Below are 20,116 nucleotides of genomic sequence, written 5' to 3' on the forward strand. Positions count from 1 at the left end.
CCTAAACTGGGCAAGATGTGAAGCTCGTGCCATAGTAACGGCTGATTAGCGACGACAAACACGTATTAGCATTTTATTGCTTTAGCCAGACTCTCTACGCCCTCTAGATAAAGTGGAATTAAAACTGAAGTGCTCTTTGATCTCCACCGTATTAACTAAACTCAGCTATTGGCCGCACTTATTAAATGAGAGGGAGACAAGCTAACGCCTCTCCTTCTTTTTCTTTCTTTACGTTTAGACGCAACTTAATAACTTGTTAAAATGATGATTAAAACATTCTCTCTCTCGGTTTTGGTTTAATTTTGTTTCTATTAAAACACGGTAACAATTTTAATTTTAATTAACACATATAAGAAAACTTTGACGTCAAAGAAACCTATTATATCGTTTAAGTAATATAATTTATTGTGCTTTATTTACAAAAATTCACAGCTCTAAAGGAAACAATTATGTAGTTAAGTAATTATAATCAATTTCTTTTTAATCATTGCGAAAGTACTATCGACTATACAACCCATCCACAAACTTATCCACATAACAAATTGGTGGATGCGCCGGGTTGACATTTAGACCAAACTTATTGCAAACACTCCACCTTCATTGAATGTAATTAATTTAATAGTGTCGTTTTGATCTAAATTTCAATTGCCTTAAACAAACTTATGTACATAATCAAATTAATTTTAAGAGTATTTTCGATTTTACACAAGATAGCACAATGACGCCGTAATAAACTAAACCTGGTTGAGGGGTATGGCCAACTTTACTTCATAAATGTGTTAAAAATATAAGGTTTGAAATCTTGATGGCGGTTATAAAATCACATAGTAATGTCTAATGAAAACATTGTATGTAACACTCGATCACAAAAAGTCCAACAACTATACGGTAATAAATGTACACAATAATAGAGACAAAATATACACATTGATATTTACAGGAAACGAAACTCGCAACACAGATATATACAAAATGATTGTCACTGGAACACACCTACACCATTTGCAGTCCTTTGGTGATATTCTCGACGTGTTCCTTGGCCTTCATACGCAGTGCCGCTATGGAGGTAGTTCTTAGATCTGGTGTTGTCGTGGGGGAGTGAGAATGTGCGACGGGGGGTGGTCTGCTGGGGTCCGTCGCGATGGGTGACGTCAAATAGCTAGGGTACCCCGTTTGGGGATGGCTGAGGAATCCCGGAAGGGCGGACAGCAGCGGCGGCGAGAGCCACGGGTCCATAGGCAGAGCCAAGGTTGAACCGGCGGCTCTAGATAAACTGGAAACGGCGTGATACTCGCTCAGACCAAGTCTTGCCGCCTCCATTTTTTCTTGGCGTCTCCATTTAGCGCGGCGGTTTTGGAACCAGACCTGCAATCGAAAATTTTGGAGTCATTCGAAAAAAGTCGGACCATAAATATTTGAACAGCCATTATCGGTAATACCGTTTTTTGATTACAGGTTAGGAAAAGCTTTTACCTGAAAGCAAATACGTTATTTGTTATAAATCAAGATAGCATCTATAAAATGAAATTACTGACGTAAAGTGGACTTTATTTGGTCGCTTGGAGGCTATTAGCGTGCAACCGTTGCACCAGAGGTATTAAACAGGTGGTTTCGGTATCACTTTATTTGCTTGCTTTGTCTGCATGTCAAAAACTCGTTAAAGTTGAATACACACAACGTTTTACTTCTAACTGGAAGTTTCTAGGCTTCAATTTTATTTCCATTTTCTAGATAAACACCTGTGTTTATTCGGTAATCGATTTATCTTTCCTTATTAGAGATATTTTTACGTGCATTTCCATTTGATTGCTACATAAACATAATCATGTTTTCTAAACAATAATGACATTAAGCCGGATCGATTCACTTTATTTAACTTTAAACACACTAAACCACTAGATTACCCCTAATGACTGTTTAAACTACTTTATGCAATAATTACATTTGACATATTTAAAACATTTACTTCGTAAACTCTCGTAATCTAAGTGGTCTTACAAGCGATTGAATTTCCTTCGACTTAAAATAATCTGTAATTACCCAGAAAAAAAAACAGTTTACGTTTAAGCATTTAATGTTAAACCATTAGTAGCTACCGACTTGATCAATTTACTACTCAAAGCATTGTCTGTGAAGAAAATTTACACTTTCAGCTTTAGAGTCCCTATTTTTAATAGTTTTAAGTACAAAGTGATCAAAAAGAAAACAAATCAGAGCAGGCGTTGGAAATTATCGGTCACGTCGTATGGAAATAAGCGTTCAATGCATGAGCGTAGATAATTTGTGGTTTCAAACGCTACTTATAATAAATTATACCTCATGAATTTTAGACGTTGGAATTATAATTGTGAATTTCATTATTATTATCCGATAATGGAGAACATAAAATAAACAAGAGCAACATTTTACGTTCGTAAGAATGGATAATTTACCAACTTTATTGCCAAACGCGACGCCACTGGTAAGCAGATTTTTCCGTGAAATATCAGACAAACGTCAATTTTAAAGCAACGGTATTTCCTGTAATTGTAAGCAACATCTATCCCAGAATAAGTGGTCAAATGCGTTTTACCATTGAAGATAAAGCATTAATTTTATTAATAATTAATTAATAATAGATTTTTTGACAGGTACGCAACCAACAAAACGACTGTATATACCAAGTATACATATGTGTACGATTAAGCTAAGAGAGACGTTTCGATAAAACAAAAGATGAAGTAGCACTCTTAATTTGTTTTCTTGTTGATCACTCTGTATTAGAATAAGTTGTTTGAATATAATCCCCTTGATTAAAAATCTTTTGATCAAAAGCGACCTTTTAAAGCTTTTTATAGTACATTTATTTAATTTATTTAAATATGTTACGTAGGCACGACATTAAGTAGTAAATATAAAAAAAAATCAAAACACCGAAATATTCCTGTGAGAATATGGAGAAATAGAATTTGTTGTTTAAGAAATGGTAAAACTGTCAAAGTTTGTGCTTGTATGTAAGCCACTCTTAAAAAACGCAGGAGAAAGGGCGTCTGTAAAGGGAAGAACTGTGTCTGGACCCTCCCCTAACCGTCCTGGCACCCTTGATTATCCTTATTCTTAAGTTTCCCCACAGGCAATACGGCCATGTTGATGCCGTAAGCGCACCGAGAATTGGTTTTGAACTGATGCATTAATTGACAATTTGATGTCATTCTTTGCCCGAGCTAATGGCGGGCTGAAGCTGTCCTAAATTGACTAAATCGAATAAGAAACTTTTAGCGAACTTCCAAAAGCAGAATGTAATTTTCGCTTGTTGTTCGAAGATTACGAGCTTGCAAATAGGAGCTGACGCGGCAACAAAACAATTTTCATTTTTAACGTTATTTATCGAAAAAAGGGGGAATGTTACGAGTGCTCAAGTAGAACTGCCGTGAATTTATCTCAACAGTAGAGGTAGTTACTGTCAGATTTGTTGATAAAATCAATGGTTGTTGTCGCTGTAACAGCAATAGCAGTGAGAACGACGGTACAAAGCGGCATTGTGTCGGCTAATAACACGGCAGCAGCCGGATTGGCCCTATTATGTTCAAGATTGTATTACGGCATGCGGATCTGCGCCTGACGTCTTAGCAAACCGGGCCCAGCTTGACATATGCGACCCCTGCACCAGGCAGCCGCCCTGTTAGGTTAAGAATTTTATAAAACCATTTATTTTCTGTCAAGATATCGATAACCACCAATAAAATTGAGTTCGCAACAACGAACTTGAAACACGGAGAAATTTCCTGCTACAATCTGTATTCTTTTTATTTTGTAGTGGGTGAACTAGTGCCTATTAACAACGCATCCATCTCAACGTATTTTACACGGAAAGTACTCTATTGTGGATACTCAAGTGTCCATGAAAAAGGACATGGGACGGTTCAGGTCGTAGTTTTTATAAATCAAATTCACTCAAAAGATCTGTACCGATTTTTATTATAAAAATATTAAACGAACACGTTTATTTGTTTCTTGTGCAACCGTACGCGAAACGAGCACTTCGCGTACCGAAAACAGGCCGTGCAATCAAATTTCGCGGCCGTTGCTTTTAACGACGGCCGTTGAAGTAAATGTCATTTTAATATTTGATACAAATCAGAGTTTCAATGTAAGACTGGCTTTTAGATTTTTCGGGTATGAAATTAGAAACTGCAGAATTTATAGAATTGATATAATACGTACTTTTTAACTCTGGATGAGTAGGTACCTACCTACCTACACGAAACTGAAATATCATTTTCCCTACAATTTTTTTCCAACATTTTTACGATTATTTACAAAATGAATTGTTTTATTTATGTGATTTCATTTGCGACATGTAAGCCGAATTTATATCTACGTATTTATTGACAGTGAAGTAAATTTTGCCTGTTCGTTTTATAATAATTACAAGTTTTCGGTTGCACAAAAATGTTGTGTACACCTTAGATGCAAAATCCTTTACCATCCTCGAGATTGTCCTGCCCGGCCGCAAGCGGCCTCTTGGTTTTTCTTGGTACGTTAAAGAATGATTTCGCGGCCTTGATATACAAGTAACTAATTTATCATTATAAATGTGTTAACAAGCAATAGCCCAGAATAAGAATTTTTAGTTTGTGATTAACAATGAAACCGATTTGTTATTAATATACCAATTTATTATTCCATGTTTATCTGATTGTACATGAAAGAAATCAAGTTATTATTTTTAACTATGAAGCTAGTTCTTCTAGTTATTTATGTCCCTTTGATGCGTAGGTGTAGAAACAATATAGCTCATTTATTGTTTGAAGAAATTTTATTTTTCTTGCGAGAAATTCCTTGTGAAATCACTTCATAATAAAATCGAAATCTACCTAATTCCGAATTTATTTGAAGGCACAAGGATAAGATGTCCAAGTTACGTAAATCTTTACAATTTAAAAGGCTCGATAAAAAATAAAATGATAAAATTTTAGGCGAAATTCAAAATTATTAAAACTCCAAATAAATAAAAGATTTGGAAATGAATGATTTCGTGTACTTTGTGCTGATTAACTATTTTTAGCTTATCCATTTTTGAGCGAAAAAAATGGAGATAGCGGAGAAGAAGCAGAGCAAACTGGAGCTACTTGAAAGATTCTGTAGAAGTTTCAATTGCATAATTCGTTGTAAAAACGTCGGGGCAGAGTAAGCGAAATCAGCATCCTCTAGAAACCGAGTCAGAATTAATTAAAGCATCTTTAATTACGGGCATTAATTGAGTCGGCCTCGAGTAACGACAACACGCGCAGCTTTGACGACAAAGCTTGCCATAAAATAATTAAATATCAAAATGAAGACAAATTTAATATTGGGTCGTCTGCGAAGCCGCGGGGTGTGCACGGCATTGCACCAGGAACGGAGACGGCGGGGGTGCCTGGGACGTCTCGTCAGCACTAGGGCTGCTGCAGCGGCTCTGGGCAAGCGTACACACCACCTATAGCAAACCCTCTACATCACCTCCCACGTTTAAACAGATAAAACCCCAATTTAATACCGTTCGAACAATAATTTTTTCATTCGTTTTGCACACTCCGCCATCATTTAATAAATCGACGTGTGTACGTCACTCGTACCGAGGACAATTTCGCAGTGGATGACAAGTTTGATAGTTGCGATGTTTAAACTTCACGAAGCGAAGAGTTTGGCGTTGGAAGTACGACGTTGCAAGTTAATTGGCCTAATGGGTTGTAATTAGAAAGGGCCCGCGGGCGGAACGTTAATTCACGTATTCTCTCTACACAGGTCCTGAATGCCTTGGAATTGTTAATTAAATCCTTAGTTTAACTGAGCTTTGTCCTGGCAGCAAAGACGAAACGTATATTCACTATCGGTCTACACTGAATCTTAATTTGCTAAATGAAACACGCTCGCCATTTTTACCACGCCACTCTTCTATAATCACGCTAATTTCATTTTCACTATAATTATTATGCAGTGGTTCAGAATTATGAAGTGTCATTTTGAATCTTCATCTAATCTCAGTTAATAAATTACTCGAAAAGATGTAATAACAATGACAGCCTACATTATTTCCAGTAAAATGTTTTTTATACTGTTACAGTGCTTCTTTTACTCAAAAAGGCAAAACCCGACCATCTTGGTGAAGATGTCGGAAATAAATGGAGAATTACAGAAGCAGTTTGAGTTTTTTTCAACACTATGTACATAGTTGTATTTTTTTTAATTTCAAAATCATAGTTGGAATGGAATAACTTTTTTCCTCTAGTAGAAAATCTTTTCATAAATATCACGAATTGTTTTAGACTGTTTAGTTACGATTTCCGTTTGAGTTTCTGGCAAAAATTGCAAATAAATCATAGTAGATAACAATTTACAGAAAATAGCTACATTTTCATGCCTATAATATTGTTATTTTATCTGTTCTATCTGGCAACTTTTTTATGCATGGCAATAAAACAAAATGGAGTATTTTAATTTGTTTACAGAAATGAAATAGCTCTCATTAAAAATCACTACTTTAGCAAATTAAGTTAAAAATAAAATTTAGTTGCTGAATTTTGGGTGGGTTTGGAACGGCTTTTTATCCTAATCACGATCCCATCCCCTAACGCTTTCAAAAGGAGTAACCTAACGCTAATAACATTGATTCAGAGCAAACAACGTACAACACTGTAACTAGTTTTAAACAATCGGTACAACGTCAGCGGTCACGTGTCTGTCACGTGTCGGTGCAAATTACACGTCACACGGGACTGATTAGTCTACTACAACAAAGAAGTCCGTGGTGACGTTGATGTGTGTAGCTACCAATTTATTAGCGGGGTGATGTTTGTAGACCACCACCGACAGCAGTTTCACCCCCGCGGAATAATAAGGGCTATTAACGTTGAGTTGCAGAACCAGTTATTAGGGAAATTAACTTTGCTTTGACATGTTTCAGTTTGCACACGTAGTATGCAGATAATTTCGTAAATGTCACTTAACTACTCTGATCGAGACTGATTAATTTGTTGCCCAATAAAATGCTAAAGTAAAACATATATCCTCATAACTTAATAATTAATAAGTACCTACGCTTGAATATCTTTAATTTATATGTATTTACATATTTTTTACATATTTAATCCTTTAAGTGAATATTCATATTAATATACATATTCACAAAATTATTTTATTGCTAGTAGTAAATAATAATTATATGTATGATAACTTTTCATGTTTTTGCATTTAGTTAATGGTTAAGCACTCTCTATGTTTATAGTAAACTTTACTGCTGAGACCACACACTTTGATCATTTAATTACTAAAGCAAAAAAATAATAATAATATTAAATAATGAATAATTATTATTAGTGTACCATAAATAGCTTAAAGTGGCACCTTATTTTATCACATTGCACTTCGTGTTTACTCACGCAGTGTTCGCGTGAACAAAAAGATATGTACTCGTATGTTATGGATTCAATTCAATATATGGTTTTCCTGTGTGTTTTGTATTTCTACATATTATGTTAGAATTTTAACAATTTCTACAGTATGAAAAAAGCAAGGTGAATGTTACGAGTACTACATATTCTGTTTCATTCAATAGCGAATGACCCATAACTCTTTTACACATTGCTCTCAATGTCAATTTTTCATTTTCTTTTATTATTTAAAAAAAGAATGGTTACCATAATAATCGTTTGAGTGTAAATCGTTTCCAAAAATTGAAATTTACACACATACACACATTTAAATCTAGGAAGAAAGAAAGACAATCTAAACGTGGTTGTTTAGTGTTGTTTTCAACAATTTTTAATATATCTCACCTATTAGTTGATAAATAGTTATCAAAAGAGTTCTGAAGGGAGTGGTTTTTTGAAAGACAAAATGAAAACGGAGGAATTAATTTGCAGAAAAACCAAGAAAGCACGAAAGAACACAACTCAAAGTTTCAAAAATTGAAATTTGTAATGGTATCTATCTCATTTTGCCTACATACAGTTGCGAGCCATAAATTTTGGTCGTCAAGGTCATTCTTTGACGCAATTGAAAATGCTCCATTGTAAAACAGTCGTAAATATCATAGCCTATCATCATGTTGTATGACATTAATTGTCATTTTTTTCTCATTTTTTTTGACACTTTGTTGACATGCGCATAATCAGGCAGGAACATTTTTTAAATTTGTTACAATCTAACCAAATTTTGAATTGACATTGACGACCAAAATTTATTGCTCGCGACAGTACATTTTCAAATATTCCTAACATCATGCGCTGCTGTCAAATGTCAAAAGCAGACGCAGGTCATGTCGACTTTTTGACTCGGACTAACCTCATTGGACTATAATTATAAATGGACTAGAGTTATGTATATTTGAAAGAAAAGTATAAACGACAATGTATAGTAGCTGTAGAGTAATCGTTTCTGTTAACTCCAAGGTCCTAGTATTATTGTAGCACCTAGTTCCTAGTGACAGTGACATGTGTTAATTAACTTGAATCTATTTTAGGTGTTTTTTTAACAAGGTATGTAATTGTTTTCGTTGCATTGAAGTACTTTCTTCCTCTTATAAAAACAAATTCATTCTACATATTCGTTTTGACAGAGTCGGGTGAAATAGCAGTAAAATTCGTTTCAATTAACGGTTGTAGTGACGGCGATGAAGCAGAGGCTTGAAGTTTCGTTGAAAAGAGGCGGTCTGATAGAACAGTTTTTGCATCTCGGCTATTGTTCGTCGCAATCTTTCAAGACGTCTCGCATTACTGGTATTAAGTTTCATGCTACTGAGCCTGTGATATCGTCCGCCCATGCCTTAAGCTTTGCGCGGACGTAAATTGAAAAGAGTCTTTTTTCACTAATCGGTATACCTGACGGCCCATGATACATCCATCTATTCAGGCTCAAGGTCGCTGCGAGTCGTTAGTAATTAGTTGGACTTAATTAAATAAGGAAGAAAAGTCCACAAAGCTTGAAAGCTTTCACCCCCTCGCTTTAAATAAAGCTTGTGGGTCTCGACAGTTTTGCGCTCGACTGCGCATCACACCCCAATATCTAGCTGACTTGATCCAAACGCATTCAACAACTCACGCAATTGTTGTATAATGGAGCCAACAGAAAACCATTGTGTTCCAAAGGACTTGATGAAAGGGTGATTGCGTTAACCGGCCGGTATTTTCAAAGGTGGCAGCTTTTAAGAGGACACTCCAATTTGTTACTTGCAATCCATTCAAAGATTTTGAGTTGATGGCATAATAATGATTGCGTTTTATCCAAATTTTCTCATGTGGAATGTTTGATCAATATTGTATGACAGGGTGGACGAGTAAATTGTTTTGGTTTGTTAAATTCGAGGTCGTTATAAAATTACTGATGGAGAAGTAACAAATAAGGTTTCGTCGGACCTGGTGAAAAATTTCGCCAGACAATTTTATGCCTGGTTGGAACAGTGTTGTGTCGGTAATGGTGGAAAAACGTGAGTATTTTTAAACCAATTTGCGAGCTACAAAAGAGCAAAATTGACTCTGCAATAAAGAAACGAGAAAACAATTTTCTCCAAACGTCGTTGGAAGAGGATTGTGTGTTGGAAACGCATCAGGAATGCATCTGTGAAAGAGGGTTGCCTAAACAGCCGGTGAACGCGGAACGAATTGGTGAGGAAATACGGGAAGCGGTAAAAAGCGGCAAAAGCGATAAAGATCGGCAAAGAGCGCGATCCTCGACTGCTATATAAGTGTGGGAATGGAAACAGACGCGGGGCGACCATCCAGAAAATTCGTTTGTGGAGGAAAATGGAACCGGGTTTTTCTGAAGACAAATGATGTGGGGTGATGTATCCATACTAATGCGCCGTTTTCGCCCCGTCAAGTCCACCGACATCAGACATCACTTGCCGATTTACCACAATTATTATCTTTGTTACTACGTTGCCAGCTCCAACTAATCAAAATATCCTTAAAAATGATCTTTTCTTAATTTATAAAATCATACTTGTTCCACGTTGTAGTCAAAGTTACATACTTTTATTTCCAAATACACACGATATGTCAACTAAATATCCTGCTTTATGGAATTCAGATATAATCATATTGCTGTACGTAATTAATTTTATGTTCATTCTTACATTGTGTATCACATTTAAGAAAAAGTCAGCCTGATAATCTCGAAATCTGTAGAAGTAGATTTAAATTTTGCACAGTCGTAGATCTTCATAAGGTGCATCTTTTCAAATACTTAAACTCAACTGATATTACCAATTGGCGATATTTTGCTTAGAACGTATTTTGCTTTCGAGTTGGAGATATTGAAAAAGTTTATTGGAAAAAGTTGTCTGTGAAACTATTACATTAATTTTTTTAAAGTAATTTTTACTAGTTCATTATTTCAGTATTATTTTTTGTTTCATATATCGAGTGTTAATTTAAATGTATCCTCAAAGTTGCCGTTGAAGAGTCGATTGTGAACGCAACACACGTCAGTCTGCAAGTAAAAACACAAACAACTAAAAAGTGAGGTTAGATTTAAACAGCTGATCGGTGATCTGTAAGCCGTGGTGTGTTCAAAATCGCCTCTTCAACGCCCACTTTGAGAATAAATTAAAATGAACACCCGATAGAATTCTTTTATTTAATTTTTTTATGTTCCTTTCATATGGTATAAATAATATAGAACAGAATAAGCTGACTTTGATTTATTATAATAAACTGAGAGAATGCAAGCTTTCGCGGTCGTTATCCGTGAAGTTAATGGTTTCCGGGTGATACCACCATCGTCGAAGTGTAGGTGCTGACGTTTCGTTAGTTATGCTACTAACTTCTTCAGAGCAGGTCTCGAGTCAGTTTCCGACTTTATTAATTATTATAAAAAAAAAAATAAGGAAAGCACAACATAAACAAAATTAAATAAAAAACGTATGTAATTTAATCCTTTAATTGTTGGTAATGGTTTTAATCTTGGCTGCAGATGTGAACAATGAACAATAAATACAAACCGCAGAAAATTCTGTTACATTTATTTTAATGGGAGATAATAATAATAATTGCCCTTGTGTGTATTTTGATCGGTTGTTTCAAACAAGGGGGATGTTAAATGACGAGCGTTTAGTCTGAGAATGAACACAGATGCTTTTTTATTGCCTAGTGTTAACGTCTCTATCAACCATTAGTAATCCAGACTAATCCACGTTCATGGAGCAGAAGTCATCTATTTTGTGTGACAGTCAAGAACACAATTCATTCTTGCACGGTTGATCATACAAATTAGTAGAATTTAGCTTCAATAAAGCTCACTTAAAAGCATCCAACGAAATTTATTTCTTTAATGACGAAAATTTGTTCTTTTCATCGTTTATTTTTAGCATCGTTTGGGTCTTTATGGGCAAATGAAGAGAGCCATTCGAAAGTCAGCAGGAGGTATAATGGAGATTCGAACGTAATTTAATTTAAATGTTTAACGTTTGATTTGAAAACGAGGTGATGAGATGGTTGATTGAATTTATAAAGTCTGGCAGATGATGTGAAATCGGGCAGATGTTGAAGGAGCCGACGAGGAGTTGCCCGAGAGAGCGTTCTATGCTCCTTGATTAGTGTTTATAACAACCTTCATTAAAACTTTGATTAATAACCGCTAAATTGAGTGTTAAATTCATTACACAAAGTGAATAAATTGAAGATTAATTAACCATTGATAATTTAAACTCGCTAGGCCGTGGCTTAACGAGGTTAAAATTTGCATTTGAGGACGGAAAGCACTTTACAGGCATAAACACAATTAGGAGGGGGCAACGCGTGGGAGGAATAGCAAGGGTTGCTTGCTGATGGACCTACGTACGGACTACATAACAGTGCCACTTCATTAAGCAGAAGAAGGGTTGGCCGGAAGTGTCAAGTGCACGCGTACTTCCGCCGGCCATCTGGACTACCATCTATCACATCCTTATTCGCCTAATCCTGGACGCGATGATGCAGTTCGCACGTTTCTTGCGTGCCGTCGTCGAACTACTCTTCAATAAGAAATTATAATAATTAAAGGATATTACTACGTTTATGGCGCAACAGAATTGAAAATTGTTGTTACAGTTCCAATTGAGAATAATAGTCGCAGACAGGAAGTGAACCATTCAACGTTTCTTATTTGATTGTACCTGTGAAAACGAGGTGCAGACGTTAATTTACAGTAAAATAAATAGGTATCCAACATTCTGATTTATCGATATTTGTTGGAAACAGAAGTTGTAAAATATTTCTTTCGAACAATCGCCATTCTTCCCATATTATAAGAACGTAAATAGATGTTCGCTTTTTCACGTCTTCAATTAATGACACAGTAACTAAATTATTTACGACGAATTTGCATGAACAGTTTCTAATAAGTACTGATGGTAAGTAAGAACCAAGAACTAATGCAACTGTAGTTTAAGAACAGTGTAATCAAAATTGTATGAAACATTCACACACACTATGTGAAACTAACAGTATAAAAATTTTTAGACACACGGTTATTGTGTTATTAAAGGAATTTAAATTTAAATTAAATTGTTTACAGGAATTGCAAACTCGAACAATCTGAATTAATTGTTGTACCACTTAGGTGTATAAACAGTGTATTACAGAACAAGCGTGGAAAATGACAGATTTCGCATAAGTGTGTATGTTTATGGATAACGCGACAGTCGAGCGCAGAAATCACACGAATGCATCAAAGACATTTATGGCCTCCTCAACTCTAAATAAATAACATATTTACACATTTTGAACAGCTACGGTATCCTGATTTTTACACACTAACCAAACTATCTGTCATTTTACCGCACGGTATGTGTAAACTAACACGAAAATTTTAAGCTTTCAGGGACTTAAAAAAATGTTAGCTTATCATAAATAAAGTCCATTTATACTAAGACCGCTACCATTGATCCGTCCAGTTTTCAAAAATGAACATAATTTAATTGTTTTCGTCTAAAGTCTGATGGCGCCATCTTGGTGAATGTCAGTTTATCGGTATAATAGATAACTTTCTGCCATTTCATTAATCCACGACCTGCTGTTATAACCGGCCTCTTCATTTCGTTAAAAATACATTATGAAAATGTTTTCGAGAAAGAGCCAATTTCCGCCGATGAGGGCGCAACAAAACGGGTGCTTCACACTTAAATAATAACACAGGTCTGCAAAATTGGGCTCATCAATACCTGTTTTAGTCTTAATAACGGTTTTAGGTGTTTTATATGGTGATGATTATATTGGGTGATTCAAAATGATTATGGATAAGTATGGCAACTATGAACGAAAATTTATGTGTCAACTGTGTGGGTGGGGTATAGTTGACATTTGTATGACATTTCATAGGCGTGCATTTGATTTTTTATACCATTGCACTTTGATTTGACAATTTTCAAAATTGCGCGGCTCTGGACTGTCAAAGAAATGTTAACTCTATCCTACCCACACAGTTGCCACATAAATTTTCGTACATAGTTGCCATACTTATCCAAAATAATTTTGAATCACCCAATAATATTAGCGTCGTTTTTTCACATAAGATTTTTCAGGAAACGAGATTTTTAAAAATATGAAAAAATACAGCATAAATTTTAAAATTATATATATTTATATTAAGAGAAATAATATTATACTGTATTAATACATTTAAGTACATTATAAATTCTTGTGATATCCTGTTTTTTTCTCCTCAAAGGTTCTAGTGTGCCTTTCCCTCTTGTGAACCATGTGAGATTCATCTCTTTTTAACGTCCAGTAATACCTGGCACCCATGTTCACATTCCATCTGCCTTGGTACCAGCATTCCCTCCTTTATGTCTTGGCGGTGAAATCTTTCACCTTGTACTTCACTGACGTCTCTCAGATTTTCGGGAAAATAGTCCAAATGAGAATTTAAAAAATCCGTTTTGAAGCTCATTCAATAACCTAAATTTTTGAAATTGATGAGTATATCTTTAACTAAGCTTTTATAATTTAGGCTTTTATGATTGCCGGGAAAATTCTGGACAACTTCTTTAAAGGATTTCCAAGCCTTTTTTTCAATTTCTTCATTTTACATTCAAATACTTTCATAAGCTTCCGGATGTCTCGGCCAATAAAAACGCCTTCCTTTAATTTGGCTTCTGATAAATATCGAAATGTTTAGCACAAATACATTATGTAAAACATTCACCCCGCTTTAGTTTCATAAGTCAAAGTTTCATATTATGAAGTAAAGGGGAACTTTTTGGGGATCAACTAAATTTTTGCGTATTACGTTTTTGCTACCGATTTTAAAATAACTCTAGAAGACCACTCCTTGCTGATCCAGTATGTATCCTTGTTTCTGCTGTACCATTCACATAAGAAACAAAGATACTTTGTATATTTTCCTTTTTGTCCAAGTTTGTCGCCATTTCAACAACTTTTGTAATATTTATTTACTTCCGTGTTTTAAACTGGCCAACTCATGTCAAAAAAAGCCCAATTTACACATGAACGAGTTGAATACAACGTTTTTTTGTTCGACGAGCTCGTTAAAGGCTCCAAATTGCTTAAAATCTTTAAAATTAGCTTGACGTTTCGTTTTGACAAGTTCTGATATTTATCAAAATCCGTTCACACAGGAGAAAATTCTCAAATTCTGACAGTGTCGAACAAACAAATTACTTATATCGTTGATTTTTGACAAACATTTTCGGATATGTCAATTTATATTTCAAAATTCCATTTGGTGTAAATTACAGTTTTCGATTTCATCCAATGGGGTAGCAAGAAGCAACTCAAAAATTTTAAGTTGGGCCACCACTGGTTGGAATATAAAAGTGTAGCCTATAAAGGCTGTTGTAGCTTATAAAGGCTGTTTTTTTAAATTTGGCGTCGAAGTAGGCGTTGGAGAGTCGCTGATCCGTGATCCGTAACCTGTATAGTGCGTTCACAATCGACAGTTCAACGCCTACTTCGACTCCAAATTTAAAAAAACACCCGTTACTAAAAAATGACCATTTAGAAATACAAATTAATCTACCTCACGATTTTTCCCCAAATTAACAACATAAATTTAAGGAATTTCATTCCCTACTATACTCGCACTGTTTGTAATTCACCACACCATTATCGTATTAGCGATACCTGTGAAGCTGTGAATTAGCTAAATATGAGTTATGTCTCAATAAATTACAATCGTAGCTTTTGACGTATTTATATAGACATAAATTGTGGTCCATAAATAAAACATCGATAGAAAATGCTTTACGGGAGTTGAAATGAAGATGCCAACATCTTCTTATGTCGTTCCACAAATATTTTTAATTTTTAATTGATAACTTTTTTTCTTTCAGTTTCAAGAAATTTTTGTTAAATGGAGATGATTATTGTTAGCTCGTGTCCACGAAATAAGATTGCCAGTTTAACTTAATAGATATCTAACTGCAACGGTTTATGACATCCCGAAAATGACAAATGGATTAGGCATCATGAGGGGTGCATGCAAGTTTGAATTATCGTCGAGTTCGACGTACCGACTGGGAAAGACCACAGATTCTGATATCGCCGCAAGTGCACGAGATCCTGGTGAAAGGACACCGGAGCGGCGATGCTTCTTCTGGGATAATGATTGAAATGAAGTGGCGTCGGTGTAGGCAAGGGGCGGCAGGTGATGTGGCCTTGATTAAGTGGCGCGTTTAAGCGTCGCGTGACTGCAGCAACGCCGTTATTAGACACGACATTCGGAATTATTTTATCAGCGGCTGAGACGCACGAGGACCCTTATTTCCTGCCATTTATTAGCAATCACGCGCAGCACTGGCCTTTTCTTACCCCGTGCCAGCTTCGTGATCGCATTAATTATGCGAACCACCCTTGCATGCTAGTTTTAATAGTCTCGCGGAGTTCGGGCCCGAGCGGAGCGTTGGTTGTTGGTTTAGGGCCGAATCGCTGGCCCCGTATAATGTAAGATAAATTAATTTTATTGCCGACTAAACAGCCGAAGATTGTTGTCGAGTCGGCACGCGATGTGACATGTATTTATGCCGGGGTCGCACGAACGCCTCGTTACGCACCGACGGAGGGGGCGGCGGGACGCCCGCGCCCCCGCCGAAATCTGAAACTTTAAATTAAATTTCCGTTTTTGAATTGCACGCAACAAGCCAACCAATTGCCGTTTTATATTCGAGAGTCGGTCGCCCGGGGCCGGCAACTTTCCTCCTCGGAAAATGGCTTTTCTTGTATATTCCCCGGCCAATATGAGTCGAAGAGCAAATAAAATAAAAAGACACAAAGTTATTCAATTTATACGAATTTTCCGCGCGAGTTAACGTATATTGAATCGGTGTGGGCTGACAGCGGGCGGAACGACGCCGTCGCCGTCGCCGTCACCGTCGGCAGGGCGCTCGCTCTGACTCACTTGATTTCCGCGATTGTCGCGTGCACCTGGACGACTCGGCGCCAATTTATCACAGCGCCGAACTAACAAGACGCTCCTAACGAGACAATCGGATTACACTCTCGATCTCGTGTCAGATTGACGCTTCCATCTCGACTTAGCTTCTATGTTCCAGACACAAAGCCCGAACGGGTAATTACCGGCCCTTCCGTGGCTCTTCTTTGGCCGCTCCTCCCCACACCCAGACCCCCGATACCAAAATGTGTCGTTCCGCTCTTAAAACGATTGTCATCGGTGGTCGCGCTCAACGAATCTTTACTCAAATCAAATTTCAAAGTACATACTGAGTGTCCCGTAATTATTTACTCACCACTTATAGATTCCCTCGTAACAACAGCTGCTACTACCACTAAAATTTTACTCGTTACGCTGATAAAACACCACGATGCAGATGACTTGGATGAAAATGTCTGAGAACTCAGACAATACTTTTGTTTTTCACAGCGTCCTCTTATTTACGTTGAAGAGTCGATTGTGAACGCACCACTCGTCCGTCTGCAGAGTAAAAACACAAACAACGCAAAAAATAAGGTTAGATTTAAATAGCTGATCCATGATCCGTGTTGCGTTCACAATCGACTCTTCAACGCTAACTTTGACGGGAAATTTAAATGAACACTCGATACTTACGTTGTCACGGTCGAAAATTTCAATTGTAATAAATTGAACTGATATGAACTAAAGTTGTTAAATTTGTTCTAAAATGTGGACCTTTATCTGATTCTAATCTTATCCTATGAAATGTAGAATCACTATTTACATTTTTAATAAGAAGTTGTTAAAGTGTCTCGCCTTTATGCTGTCCTGCAGGCTCCGACCTTTGAACTCTACGTCACTAGTTCACTTTGTTTACATATTCCACGTGCTACTCTCATTAAATTTTCATCTATTTAGCTTTAAGGATGAATCGATTTGCACTTCAAAATTCAATTTAATTCATAAAGTTGGGGGTGCGACGAGGAAAGAACGCACCCCGATCCAAAACAGCGTTGGTGGGAATCGCTTACCCTCTTCGAACCAAAGACATCAACGAGCGCAACACCAAAGTAGACGAAGTACATGATGGGGTTCACGATATCCATTCAGAAGACGAGGAACGATTGGTTGCAGTTAAGAAAGCGCTGCAGGAGCAGAAAGACCTGAGGGAACTGTTTCTCGTGACCGAAATTCCCAATTCTTTTCTTCAGGTCGTTAAAGACTTGGACTCAACTGAGTTATGGGCAGTGAGGAGTACGTCACAACTGACTAAAAGTAGATGATCAATCAGGTCAACATTACGACTTCTCAGTTCGCTTCACTATCACTGTCATTCGAATCTGTGGGAACGACTTTGGCCATCAATACGAGTTGAGTGGACCTTCTAGCTGAACATGATTGACACAACACGCGTCTTCCACGTCGGTTCTGCCCTTGTTGATCATGATCACTTTAATTCATCGTTGAGTGATAGAAGTGGGTTGGCTCTTACTCCAATGCTCTAGCAAGGTGATTTTGAATTTGGGGTGCGTTGTTTTCCCGTAGCACCCCAAATTTCCTAATCGTAAATAATTTTTTTGGTTTTGGTTGGATTCACTTTTAACGAACTTGGACTGAGTAGCATAGAGCTAATTTAAAGTCCCGGAGAAACAGGAGCTCGAATAAGTTTTATATATACAGAGTGATTCATATTGTATCATACAAACTTTAACCGGTGGTAGATTCCAACCCCTAGACACTCTTACAAATTGTCAGGCATTTTTGTCAAAATGAAACTAAAGCGAACTTTATAATACCAATATTTTCTCTATAGCAACAATTATTTGCTTCTATGTATTATGACATTCATGACATTTGTTATACATTGGACGTAAAGTGGAATAATTTAGCGAAGAATGGCATTTACTAATAGTAAAAAAACCGATATGCCAATTTATGCCAAATTTTGGTTTATGACTCCAAATTTTATTGTCAAGAGCCTTTTGAGACCGGAACCTGCCACTGGTTAAAATATTTATGAAACTATATGAACCACCCTGTATATTACTCTTTCGGATTTGTCTGTGTGGCTTGGTAAAGATCGCAAAGTGTTTGTCGAGATTTTGGTACTTGATATTTAAGAGTTCGTGTTTGAGTGAGACCCCGTTGATCTGTACATTTTTTTTATTTGGTGCAGCTTCGCCCGACAGCTCAACATGTAAAAGTACTTGTCGATTCTTGATAAAGGGTTGAGTTAAACTCGACCGCCACGCAATTTATCTCCGTACGATCTGGTTATCTTCCACTTGTGGCAGTGGTAACAATTTTAGCCACTGAACTGCTTACATCCCTTCGGATTCAAGGGGGAGCCATAACATCGGAATTCGCAGCGCCCTATCAGCGCCAGTTGCGGACCACCCCCAACAAACGTTTGAGCTAGACCAGGCCGAGGATCTATTCGGACTGATCTGTCCACTTTGTAGCTCACATAGAACAAATCAGAGGCATACTAGGCATATAGAAGTTCTTGCTTTTACAGAAAACAGTGTGAGTTTCTTTTAAATCCGGAAAAATATAGTGTTTAAGAACTGTACCAACAAAATTAATATCATTCAGGCCCGGTTTATTCACCTTCAAGTAAATTTATCTGGCCAGTAGTTGATATGATTTAGAATCTGCTATTGATAGATCCATGGTAATTACCGTTCAAATAAAGTTACTTGAAGGTGAATAAACCGGGCCTGAGTCTAACAACCACTCGTTAAAAGATGTTGTTCTTGATAAATATGATTTAATTAACGATCTCGGTGTCGTTTTTTCGTCTTATGGTGATACTGGTGACTCTTTCAAGTTAGAATGTTAAATTTTATAGTCCAAAAATGGAATTGATAAAACTCCTTGTTTAACTACACTTTTGTGAATATTTACGAATCTATTTTTGTTTTTGATATCCAACGAAGCTTTTGTATCTATTTAATCATAAAACATCTAAATCAGACAAGCAGAATCGATATTTGTTATTTTATTTTTACATTATAATAAGTAACTTTAGAAAAAAATCTACATAACCACTTACTTGTTTTAGTTTTGTTGGCACGAAAAGGGTGTTTTTTTTAATTTTGGGGTCGAAGTTGGCGTTGAAGACTCGATTGTGAGTGAACCATTCGTCTTAAAAGCACTGATTTTTCAAACTGCAGATTAAAAACACACACAACGCAAAAAGTAAGGTTAGATTTAAATAGCTAATGAAGCACACGTCTTAAAAAAGACTGATTTTTGAAACAGCATAATTATTATAAAGACGCAAACAGCGAGGTTAAAAAAGCTGATCAGAGTTGTAATCCGGTGGTGCGTTCACAATCGACTTTTCAACGCCAACTTCGACGCCAAATTTATATGGTGATTATAATTATGCTCATATTATTCTTAGAAATTATGACGAGTGCGAGACTAACGGTGAGTGGTTTGTCATCTTGCGAAGTGTAACATACTATACTCGACATGCGTTCCTAGAATTTTTCAAAGCACCCTTGATCAGATTTTTATTTAAATACCAGATACATATGTATGTAAAATTCGATGGAAGATAGATAGCAGTTAAGGATATGTGCATGTATGAACGAAGAGGATGACAAATTCGTATCGACGATTACGAATGCGTAAACTACACTAATAAATTTGCCTAAACTTATGACGGATATAAATAATCCTAATAATGTAAAGAAAACAATAAATAATCAAAACGAGGGTGGTTTCGTGACTGGCTCGA

General features: G+C 36.4%; 1 protein-coding gene across 2 annotated transcripts in view; it reads right to left on the bottom strand.

Annotated features, from left to right (window-relative positions):
- Window positions 1–379: 379 nt before the first annotated feature.
- The window catches only part of LOC138123732 (retinal homeobox protein Rx1-like), a 49,612-nt gene continuing 29,875 nt past the window's right edge, over window positions 380–20,116 (bottom strand). For both annotated transcript variants that reach the window (XM_069038522.1, XM_069038523.1), the window contains one exon: window positions 380–1,365. In XM_069038522.1, coding sequence (XP_068894623.1) covers window positions 994–1,365 — 372 coding nt within the window. In that variant the 3' untranslated portion in view covers window positions 380–993. The remainder of the gene's footprint in view (window positions 1,366–20,116) is intronic.

This window comes from Tenebrio molitor, chromosome 2, assembly GCF_963966145.1.
Source record: "Tenebrio molitor chromosome 2, icTenMoli1.1, whole genome shotgun sequence".
Classification (NCBI taxonomy): Eukaryota; Metazoa; Arthropoda; class Insecta; order Coleoptera; family Tenebrionidae; genus Tenebrio; species Tenebrio molitor.